The 12,212-nt window shown below is 32.2% G+C and overlaps 1 protein-coding gene across 1 annotated transcript in view; it reads left to right on the top strand.

The window, feature by feature from the left end:
* The window catches only part of LOC129227506 (ATP synthase subunit b, mitochondrial-like), a 29,846-nt gene extending 20,395 nt beyond the window's left edge, over nt 1-9,451 (top strand). Inside the window, exons 6-8 of the mRNA XM_054862082.1 lie at nt 2,863-2,940; nt 4,538-4,639; nt 9,195-9,451. Coding sequence (XP_054718057.1) covers nt 2,863-2,940; nt 4,538-4,639; nt 9,195-9,257 — 243 coding nt within the window. The 3' untranslated portion in view covers nt 9,258-9,451. The remainder of the gene's footprint in view (nt 1-2,862; nt 2,941-4,537; nt 4,640-9,194) is intronic.
* The last annotated feature ends 2,761 nt before the right edge of the window (nt 9,452-12,212 follow it).

Genomic DNA, 12,212 nt, shown 5'->3' with positions numbered 1-12,212 from the left:
TGGAGTCTTAAAAACACTAAGGCAATCTTTGGTGAATTTATGAGAGATGGTTTTGGTGTTCTAACCTGAAAATATTTTGTAGCTGATGCATTAATAACTATTTGAGGCTATACTTAAATGACTCAGGACAAAGGGTATTTGGGACACTCTCCCAAAAAATGTTTATAATTGAAGTCTTAAAACTTTTAGGCTGTCTTTGGCAATGTCAAGAGGGGGGAGGGACTCTCTTTAGGCGAAATTCCGAAACTGGAGTCTTAAAAGCACAACTTTAGACCATCTTTAATGAACAGAGAGTGGAGAGGTAACGAACATAGTGGCAGAGGGGTTCGGGTCCCCCTCCCCCTTCAGAGCTGAAGTACTCAGAACTCTGATTTAGGTAATCTTTGGGGGACGTAAAAAGAGGGAATTCGAAGGCTTTCTCTCAATAAATTTTAGAAATTAAATTCTTAAAACTTCAGTGATGAAAAGGGGAAACCTCAAATTTAAGTCAAATTTAGTGAACTTAGGGGAAAGAGTTCGGGTGGGGGGGGGGGGGGCTCTCTCCTCTGAAAATTTCTCCATGCTGAAGTATTGAAATACTATTTTGACTATTTTTGAGTGACTTAAGAGTTAGGAAACTCGGGGGGTCTTTCTCGAAACATTTTCGAAATTGAAATCTTAAAACTTTGGGTTGTCTTTGGCGATGTGGGAAGGAGAGTTGCTCATTCAATAGAAAAATAAATCTTAAAAAAACTTACTCTACCTTTAGTGTGCCTGCTTCACACAAGGAAAGGGGGGTATTCGGAAGCTTCTGTCTAAAAGTTTCTAAAATTAAAGCGTTAAAACTTTTAGGCAGTCATAAGTCATGTATATAGGTTAAAGGGGGTACTGTTCCTTGAAAAGAAATTTTGAAACTGAAGCCTTAAAAACTCAAATTAAGAGCGTTTGTGTTGAACTTAGAGAAAGGGGTTCGGGAGTTCTCTCCTGAAGTTTTTTTGATGCTGAAATATTTAAGACACTTCTTTAGGGTGTAGCCTTTTGAGGGATATGATTCATGGACCCTCCCTGGGGTGAGGAATCAGGTCCCCTATTGTTTTTGTTAATTAATGAATATTGGATAGTGTTTCTCGTTTAAAAAATATATCTACTTCCCTGCAGCTGTTTTTTATTGCTAAATTTACCACCTCCTATCTTATGAAAGAATTCTTTTCACCATAATTGCCCATACCCTTCCCCCACCTTTCCTTCATTTCTGGTTCGTTCACGCTATCTTGGGTAGACTTTCCAATTAGAACTGACTTATGTTGCAAAAATGAAAATCTTATGTCCCAAGCGATTTTATTGCTGCAATAAAAGTGTTTACGATCGGCAAATAACTAATGGCGGGGAGCCCCGAACGCTTTTACCCCTAACATCATCCAACATCGTCTAAAATTGCGTTTCTGGAACTTCAATTTCGAAATATTGCCGAAGGAGAGTTCTTGAACTCCATCCCTTCTAATGCATTCAAAAAGTGTGTAAATATTATGAAAGTTGGAGTACAATTTCGTTTTTAAAGCTACAATTTTAAAATTTTCAAAGCTTCAATTTCGTGGAGAGCCAGCGTCCCCCTCACTCATTTCTCCAATTGTCTCTCTCAGTTTGAAAAATTTGATGTAAGAGAGTCCCTGAACCCCTCCTTTCCCTGAACTTTACCAAAATGGCCTACCATTGCATTTTTCGGACTTCAATTTAAAAAATTTCTGGGGGAGATCCCCCAGACCTCCGTTATTGGTGGTTTTCAGATTTTTGGACTATATCGAAATGCTTAAATATTACAATTTAAATTGGGTCCATGTTGTTAGAAAAGACAATAGCTTAAGATTTAGATTAAACACAGATTCCAAAACTGCCATTGTTAAAATCTAAAACACTTACACTCGTAAAAATTTCCTTAAGCATGCATGTGGGAGGGGGGGGGGGGGAGCTCAAAATATTTTCCGTCTTGAACACATCACCAAACTTGCACCCATGCTTCAGGGGAAGGGGGGAAACCTCTAAACAGAGATTGAAATATTAATTCCTTTTTATGAAAATTTTGCATTTTGTTTTTTATTGTAAACCCAAGACGAATACAACGTTAGAAATTCAATTTAAAAATCAAATTTCCCAATAGTTACGAGTTAAAAAGTTAGACGACTTAAAAATCCTTTTTTTTTTAAATTTGAAATGGATTTTCTGTAATTTGCCCCCTTTTAAATGTTTAAGAAATAGATATTGATCACATCGTGTCCTTGACCCTTTTTCAGTTAATTCAATGCTGTGTTTGTTGGTGGGTTGAAGGGTTGATCAAAAAACTTACTATACCAAAGCCGATGTGCTTAAGTGAGAATGCGTTATTGTTTCTCCTCCCTCACTCTTTTTCCACTCTGGATTACTATCAATGATTTGTAGAACCACAAGCAATTTTTTTGTATTGTGTTAACTTGCAAACGATTGTATATGTTTGAAAAAGTTTTTGTTTTCCTATTTTTTCCTGGTGCTATTTTAGTTCCTATTACACTGGGTAAAGCCATGGGAGCTTATCGAGTTTCCACATAAGTTATATAAAAAAATGTAGGTCAAAATATTGCAAAACCAATGTGACAGGGTTGCCTAAGCAAAACTAGACCAATCGAGATTGCCGCTGTAACGTGTTGTTTTAGAGTCCTAAGGTAATCGTTTTAGAGTTTCACTGAAAACATTTAATTCACTAAGTGCTTTTATTTTTTCACTCACAAAGGAGCTTTCAATCCCCCATGAACACAGACGTTTGTTTTCAACCATTTTTAACAATATTGAAGAATCTTCTATGTGCTCATGTGAATGAAATTTGGTAATTATTGAATGGTTATCTTCTTTCAGGAAAATGTCTTGATGCAATTGGAAGCAGAGTACCGAAGTCGTATGATGCAAGTGTACACTCAAGTCAAAAAGCGCTTGGTAAGTAATACAAGGGTGGATTATGGCGCAAGTTGTGCCATGAAAATTTTTTTTCTAATGTTTTTCTTCCTTTTTTTTCTTGAACATGAAATATTTGGAAGGAAAACAAATTAAACTTATCCAATAAGTAATGTATACATCTATTATCGTTTTTTACGTACTTCTTCCTAAATTTAGTAGCCGTGTCTTAATAAATTCTGAAAGAAGGCACCTTTGTGGCTAAAGAAAGACAGAGAGCATAAGTTTTGACTAAAGTAAGAGGCAGTGTTGGGCATTAATCAATGATTTTTTCAATTGCCTTGTTACTTGATTAAAATAGTAATTGCGATTAAATTAGTTGCAAATAAACTATTAATTGCACTTTGCAATTAATTTAATTGGATTAATGTATGTTAATCGTTTCTCACAATTAAAATAATTGCAATCATTTTTTAAATTGTTTTATGAAACAATTAAAACTAACAATTAACTTAATGTATCAATAGGTACAGCGCAGGGTGAAGAGTCAGAAGTATTATTCAATTTCGTATTTTCGTTCAGTGCTGATTGCTCTCTCGCCGCTTGAAATAGTCTCGTCTAGGCTAGCTTTTTCCACACGTAAATGTTTGTATTTTGATTAAGTGTTTTAAGTTTGTGTAAATCATTGTTTTAGTTTAACCCATAACAGGGGAGGGGAGAAAAAAGGACACAACAGGGGACGTGAGGTCTCAGAGACCACTCTGTTAAAAAAAAAATAATAATAATCATGTACATAAGATACATTTCTGACATTTCTCTCAGATGTTATTTACTTTTATTAGTAAAAAAAAATTAGGAAAAAAATATGTTTTTGAAATTTTAATTGAAAAATACCTTTTCTGAGGAAATTTCGCTGGAGCCATAAGATGTTTTAAGAAAAGTCATATGCTGCAGTAAATAATTTATTGCTCATAATAAAGTTACTGTTGAGCATTGATCTTTTATTAGTTGCTAACATGTGTATTTAAATAGATAATAATATGGTACTCGTCCAGCGTCCACGTTCCAGGTAGACCTGTCGCTTGTACAGTATATTATACAAAACCAGTGATTTTTTTAAGAGTTTTAATTAAAAATTTACAAAACAAATGACAATTGTTAATTGTAGCAAACTACACTTTACAATTAACAATTAATTAATCGTTAGTTGTAATTTTCCACAATTACAATTGATCAATTGTTAGTTCTTGTGGTTAGGTTACCAATTAATCAATTGTTAATCGTTAATTGTTCATGCAATTAAAATGTGCCCAAATCTTCACATCAGGTTGAAACAAAGGATTTGAATTCAGTTCTTTGTGACACAGATTCTCTAACTTTGAATATGTTGTTTAATCAACTAAAGCTATATAAATGATCTAATTTTAATGAATATTTAAAATCATTGCCATATTTAATTTTTAATTTCAGTTGAGACGCATTGAAATTTTTATTGGTTCTTTTCTCGTAAAAAACATTTTAAATACTATTCTTTGTGCTTTGTTTCCACACTTATGAATTTTGAAATTTAGATCAAAGAAAAATATTTGAAGGTGTTTTTGGTACTCCTTTTATTTGAAATTATTTCTTTCATTTAAAGGATTATCAATTGGATTTATACAATACTAGAAGGAAACTAGAACAGAAGCACATGGTTGATTGGATTGTAAACAATGTAGTGAAAAGCATAACCCCACAACAGGTATGTACATAATTATTCTTTTTAAATTACTCTTTTGAACCTGTTAAAATTTTAGAAATTAAACTTTTATATATGTATGTTTAGCCTCTGAAAACTTTTAAATGTTTAAATAGTAGCCAGATAGACCAATTATCCCTTACGCCTCTTACACACTTTCTATTACTAAAAAAGCACTTATTTGCATGGAAATAAAGATATTGATGATTTCGCGAAGTGAAAAATTTGAATTTTATCTGAATGGAACTGAAAAATTGTAATATTTATAAAATTGAAATATTTCACATAGTGTACATTTTTGCGATTACGACAAGCTCACAATTCCCCCCCCCCCCCCCCCCCCCAATGAGGGCTGCGTTCTGAGGCTATTTAGCCTTTAGCAGACCCAGTGTAATCCCCGATACTGCATCCAGTCTTTCATGTGCCACCAGTAAGGTGCAGGATGTCAATGGCACAGATAATTTGGGTGCCCAGTTTCCACCAGATGGAGGCACCTTTTAATTTTGACGAGGGATATTTTAAGCGAAACAAATACCCAAGGGGTCTTTTACATGCCACATAATCATACGACATGGGAGCTGAAGATTTTCTGCATCTCAAAAATCCACCGACTGGCCACCCCAGGTCAGAGCCTGAGTCCACAGGTGTAGAAGGGCCAGCGCTTAACCATCACGCCACCAGCTAGGTGCAAAAAATTAAAAGTCTTGCGTAATTTAGTGCTTTTACAGTAATCATTGCTGTGCTTGATAGTTGGTGCAATGGGTAAAGAATCACTGGCTTTGTTATGAGTGTGTGAAACAAAAAACACCGTATATGAACTAAGGATCCTTTTCATATTGAAGACGAAGTGAAAATGATGCATTGCTGGTTAGATGTTTTTGTTAATCGTCAGGTTGCCCCTCAGGGGTGATTATTTTTATGGCTACCTGTGTCTTATAGATGACTCAGTTCTGTGCAGGGTTTGTGCTGGCTAGGGTGCTGTATTGTGCTTTTCTTGCAATTTTGTCTAAAATCCCATTCAATTAAAATCCCTTTGTGGGCTGTTCACCCTGATCACCATTAGTGGACATACCTTTAAAAGTTCGCTTAATTTCTCATCTCTGAATTTTTACATTAATAGTTCTTTTAAGAAGATAGCCTATGCAAATGAATAGCTTACGGTAATTTTCAACTGCCATTTTCTTGTTCATGAACATAAGAATCTAGGAATTTAGTCTCAAAGAAATAAGAAGAAAAAATTAAGAACAGCTTTATTCTTTGGATTTACTGAACAATTAAGCACCTTTTGGAGCTTTGAGTTTATCTTCTAGTTGCACCAGACAAAACACATTTTTCAACCCATTTTGCGTCGAAGCTGCATCAAAATGCCTTCCTCAGCAAAGTCATTTCCCAACTTTTTTTTCTCTTGGGAGGCATTGATTTTTTTTCCAAATAATAATTGAGAGAATTTCATTAGCACGCCATTCAATAAATGACATTTGCAAAAAAAAAAAAAAAAAATTATGTAACAGAAATTAATAGATTTTAATGTTAGTTTTTCTTTAAAAAAAAAATTAGTCTTTCTCTAAAATAATAAGATGCACATTTATCTAGCAAACAAGTGGAACTTTCTCTTTCGATGCTGCGCTCCTTTAATAAGTTTTGTGCTACACGATATGCAAGTGCTTCATTCAAATAAATATTTATCTAAAATGTTCAAACAATAATAAAAAATAAATAAAACAATACCTTTAAAGATTTTGGTTAGAGTGGAAGGTTTTATTTTTAAATAATTAATTTTTTCTGGTAGTGTGAACCAAGGGCGCCTATATAGGGGGGCAAGAGGGGGCTCGATCCCCTCCCTTTGAAATTAGAACTTCCTTGCTTTTAGTACTTTTTTCTTTGCAAAAATGTAAAAACATTTCTTCTCCAGTCATTAATGAATAAGATATTAAAAATGTCAAATTTTAATGACTCTAATCTGTCCTGAAATCAGTTTCCATGAGGAAAATATCCAGCTAAACCACGGGGAAAATATTTGAGCCCCCCCCCCCTTGCAACTTTGTATATGGGCGCCCATGGTGTGAACCCTGATTCTGTGTATACAGGGGTCTGGCCAGAGCAAATTTGGGTCCGTTAACGGACCCTTCACAAAAATCCGATCAACCAAAACGGACCTTTCACAAAAATCCGATCAACCAAAACGGACCCTTCACAAAATTCTGGTAAACAAAAACGGATCTTTCACAAATTGTTAATTGAAAGAGCAAATCTCAAATTCAAATAATACAGCATATTTAAAGTTAAATTAGAGGAATCAACTTATACAAAATCAGCTAATTTTGCAAAAGGAAAAAAAAAAAATCGGCACTCTTGTGATGCTCCTGCAAGCCATAAATAATTACTACCGCCAAATAAATATAATGCCTGTTGTTGGTTTCTTTGAAAGGAATTAACAGCTAAAAGTCAGTTTGGTTTATAATTTTGCTTGTTTGTTTTATGCAGTGGTGTTGTTGTAAACTTCTTTGGAAAAGCGTCAACATTCTCTGAATAGGCGTAGTAAGCACTTTTCTCTCCACTCATGATTTTTAATAATCAATAATATACAGCGAAATGAATTTAGAACTGCAAAGGATAGTATGGGTGGGGCGGATGTGATCGCTTCAGATAGGGTTACAAAATTTAAACTTATCGCCAATTAGTGTCTGGTGGTGTGATGTTAAACTGTTATTTTGGGAGAAAGTTATATGGGTTTGGTTTTTCGATACTAAAAAGGATAATTAACTGTAAATAAACTTTTATTTACCGTTATTTTTTTCTATAGATGTCTACATTTTGAAAAACGCAATCTTTTTACATCCGATATGAGAATCATATTTTATTCTTTTTTTCAAGCTAACTTCGCTTTATTAGGATGCAAATAAATGAAAAGTCTCTTTATTTTTGTAACAAAGCTTATTTCAAGTTTTTAAAGGGGAATTCCATTTTCTTTTATGAGTCAATAATTCAAATGCTGAATCGATGGTTTATTTTTTATTTTATTTATTAATTTATTTTTGCTTCAACTGTGTCCAGATATTAATGATATGTTTATCATAAGACTCTAAAATGCAATTCAAAAGTAATTTTATCAAAGATATTTATTTTACAAGCCGTTTTTATACTTTTGATTCCTTCACTTTGAGGATTGCAATCTCTTTGCATCCGCTGTGGAAATCTGATTTTTCGAATTTTCGATGTTTAGTACGCTTAGTTAAGAGGTTAACACATAAAATATTTTTTTATTTTTGTGAAAATCACGGAGTTTATAAGGTTTGAACGAAACTCTGTGCTCTTAAACAGTGTCTTGGGTTAAAAAGTTAAATGCTGAACCCCTGCCTTTTTTTTTTCTTACAGTTATTTTAAATACTATACAAAAATCATTTCTAGTATAATTTAACATGATGTAGAATGGTAGATAAATATTGATACTTGAGGGGTGTCCATCTCCCAGGGAGCGATGCCTCCCCCCTCTCTCCAAATACTAGAAAAACACTCAAGAATGATATTCTCAACAGAAAAGAGAGAAAACACTCAACTTTAAGTGTCAATGATGCAGTTTCCATCATCTCAAGAGTCTAAACTTTCGTTTTTACAAGAAAGAAAAATTTAATTATTTGATTTTTCACAAAATTATTTTATTTTTCACAAAAAACGGACCCTGTGAAAAATCCTGGACAGACCCCTGGTATAAATATTATCTGGTATTATTTAAGTAATTATTAAAAGCATATAATTTAACAATTTTTGTTTTAAAAAATTAATATTTTCAATGGTATAGATAGTTATAAAACATAATTTTTATTAAAAAAACTCCCCCCCCCCTGTTTGGATAAAAAATGAGGAAAAATGTTAGGTTTAGAATTATATATCATTAAATACTTATTAATATAAAATACCAATTGAGGCAGTGAGAAGCAAAGGGATGTAAGTGGACATTTTCAAGTTTTGAGTAAAACGTCTATGAAGATAACGTCGTAGGTAGTCTGATGTCATTGATGTGATTAAAAATTCGAAGTATTGTAGCATATTATGTACTACTTTGTAATTAGTCAGTGGTATTTTTTATAAAATTCCAAAATTCTGGTCTCTTGCCAGAGCAGAATAATTAACTCACAGGCTTTGAATTTTACACTGTACTTTGTGTGAGGAAGATAAATTTCCACACTAAAGCTTAAAGTTCTGCGGAATTTATAAAATATTTTCTCTTTAATTGATATTTTTCTAAAAATCTCAAGAGTCCAAGTCTTTTGCCAGAGCAGAAGACATTAACTCAGAGTCACGAAATTTCACACAGTAATTAGTGCTAGGGAGTCGAATTTTCAGCACTAAATCTAAGTTCTCTGCATAATTTTGATTTTTTTTTTAGCCCACTCTAACATATATATATATATATATATATATATATATATATATATATGTGTGTGTGTGTGTGTGTGTTTCATTTCATTGTTATGGAAAACAGTAAAACAAAATTCTGTTCTTGAACATGTATTTATTTAAGGTTTTTATAGAAATCTCGTTATCTTTATTCTTACAGGAGAAAGAGGCTCTGCAAAAGTGTATTGAAGATTTAAAACTCCTTTCTGCTCGAGCACACTGAAAATAGTATTTTAGGAACTGTAAAAAACCCAATCCCAGGATGTATGTACATTCAATAATCAATAGCATTGAATTTTCAAACTTTTGGAAAGTGATTAAAAGAATTCTTAATGTAGGTCATTTCGTTGTATGTTAAAAAAGAAAAACTGCTCCACATGTAATAATCATATTAAAATTTATAATAATTTTTGTTAAGCTATTGATTGTTATATATCTTCTGAATGGCAATTTTTTCTAGCATGAAATAAGTGAAATACTACTTCTGAAGTTTAAGCTTTAACAAGTACTTGAAGAGCTTAATTTTTTAATGTTCAATTACCTTTAAAAGAGAAAATCTATGCCAAGTGTAAAGAATTATTTTTACATATGCTGACATTTATGTTAATATATTTGCATATAAATAACTTGTAAGACATTATTTCAGGATTGACTAAGCCCTCATTTTCAGCATTCCATAACATGTGTAACTACACATTCTGCTCCATTTTAATCTTAAAAAGATTGTTGCTATTTTTGTATAGTTGCAATGCATTACTTTCATACAGAAAATCATTTTCAAAACCCGATTCAGTATTCACCACTATGTACTCTGTAATGTAAAACTGAGAATTGTTTAGCTATTTCTAAAATTTATATTAAGCATAAAGCTGCTTAAAAAAAAGTAAACTGCAAAACTGAATTGGATAATAGAAATAACTTTATTTATCATAAATAAGACAGGTATAAATAGGATATGTACAAAACAAAATTTACAATTTTTAACAATATGCACTTTGAGCACTTATTATGACACGCCCATTTGTTCCTTTGGAATGTTGAGAAATAAGATGAGATAAAAATGTTTCAGACTAATCCTGAAATCTACATGGAACTCACATGTATTTAAAATTAGGATTTAGATGAAAGTAGCATAAAAAATAACATTACACAATGCTTTATGAAATGCTATGAAATACCTCCAGTTAGATATTTTTATTATACTTTAAATAATAATAGTTCCAGTGAATTAAAAAAAATACAATTCAATGGTTCTGTACCTCAGAGTGACATAAGATAAAAATTGAGATTTTCTGTTTATTAGTGCATTGTATGTGGAAGCCTATTCTGCATCGAGCCACGTGAATGAAACTCTTAACAAATTCTTTTCAATTTTTTACCAGGGTTAAAAGAGCTCGCATCCCATATTTCACCTGCGCCAGAAAAAAGTTTTTCCTCTCTACTGTAAAATTATCATAATGTGACTTACGTTTCTATGGCTTTGAGGTACATTTATTTCAAGAATTATCCACTTTTTAAAGACCATTGCAGCATGTATACATATGTATTAGTTGAATCAAATGAAATATTGTACATTAGTAAACTTTAATTCAAATGAGACCTCATCAAAAGAAAGGTACAAAACATTATCCATTCCCAACATGTTGAACTGAATTATGTATAGTTTTCATGAAATCTATAACATGTCAGCCACAGCTGATTAGTTCATTTTGCTTAGAATGACCCTATTATTATTATTCCTCTTTCTATGTTAATTGTGTTTCATCAATCATAAGGGTGTGAAAGAAGTGTGTCACCAGAAATTTTCAACTTAACATATGTACATTCAGTAACATATACACCGAAACAATCCTTTTCAACTTTGTTCATTGTCTCTAGAGATATTTCAATGCAGTTCATTTTGCATAACATCAATAACTCGCAAAAATAGTGCTTTTAAATGCATTTCACTTCTAATAGCAACTTTTGATCACAAAATACTTCTAGAGCCAAAATTGCATATGATGATTTTTATATAAAATACTTTACATCCTAACAGTATTAAGCTTTTTAAATAACATTTAATATTGAAAATTAAATTGAAAGTTTGTGTTCATCACAGTCCGTAAAAAGTGGGAAGTTACAGCAGTAAACTCTTCCCTTTATATTTTAATACTTTTAAAGTCATTTTTGGGGAAGAGAAAAACAGAGAACTGCAGTAGATATCATTCATACCAACACTTGGATATAAATTTAGCATTTTTGCTTGAATTCAGCAACAGCAGCAAAAAACGTTTTTGGGGTTATTTGGAAATAGAAATAACTCTAGGTAAAAATGTTGACTTCCAGGCTTGTTTCAAAATTTATGAATTATTCAGAAGGCAATTGTAATAATACCAATACACAACGAAAGGGGTTTTCTTATATTAAAAAACCCAGTTTTTTTGGTTTTTAGGACAATCGATTTTAAAATTATATCAATGTTGCATATATCCGTCACATAATTTAGTTTTGCACTTGCTTACTGCTTCATACCCAAGCTTTGCCTTCAATTTAAGAGTTGAACCACACCATTGCTGCAGACTCTCGCTAGTGAAATAAATTTACTTTCTACCAGTTTGTTGGCAATCTCAGCTTCAATAGGATGGCATATGGCTCCAGCTAGGTTGTTCACTATTCCAGACTAATGAGTCCACAACAAAGATGAAACTGCAGTCTCTGGATGTGATATCTCAGTTTCAGTATTTTGCGTTGGTAAAACAGAAAATGCTAACTTGTTGCTTGGATTAACATTTATAGGGAAAATCTTTTGTTAATCAAACTTTTGTCTGCCCTAATAACAATTGATAAAAATAGAGTGAATATTTCCATTGTGTCATATGATAAATATATCACATGATATTAACTTACTAGTAAATAAATTAAGTTATAAATTTAGTCAAGTCGACACACCAACTGGATTTATCCAAAGAATCATTCAGTACAAATGAACTCTACTGCAGTCAGCAATTATAAATTTACGTCATTCTATATATAGTCTTCAACTATAACAATATAACTTAAGGAACTTGAGCACTGATAAATATAGATCACATTTTTTTCAAAAACAATGATATGTATGCATTATTGCAAGAGAATATTTAAAATTCCACAGATTGAAAACAAACTTTTCTAAAAACAGAAAATGCATAATACCAAT

This window comes from Uloborus diversus, chromosome 8, assembly GCF_026930045.1.
Source record: "Uloborus diversus isolate 005 chromosome 8, Udiv.v.3.1, whole genome shotgun sequence".
Classification (NCBI taxonomy): domain Eukaryota; kingdom Metazoa; phylum Arthropoda; class Arachnida; order Araneae; family Uloboridae; genus Uloborus; species Uloborus diversus.
This window is presented reverse-complemented; position numbering and strand designations above follow the sequence as displayed.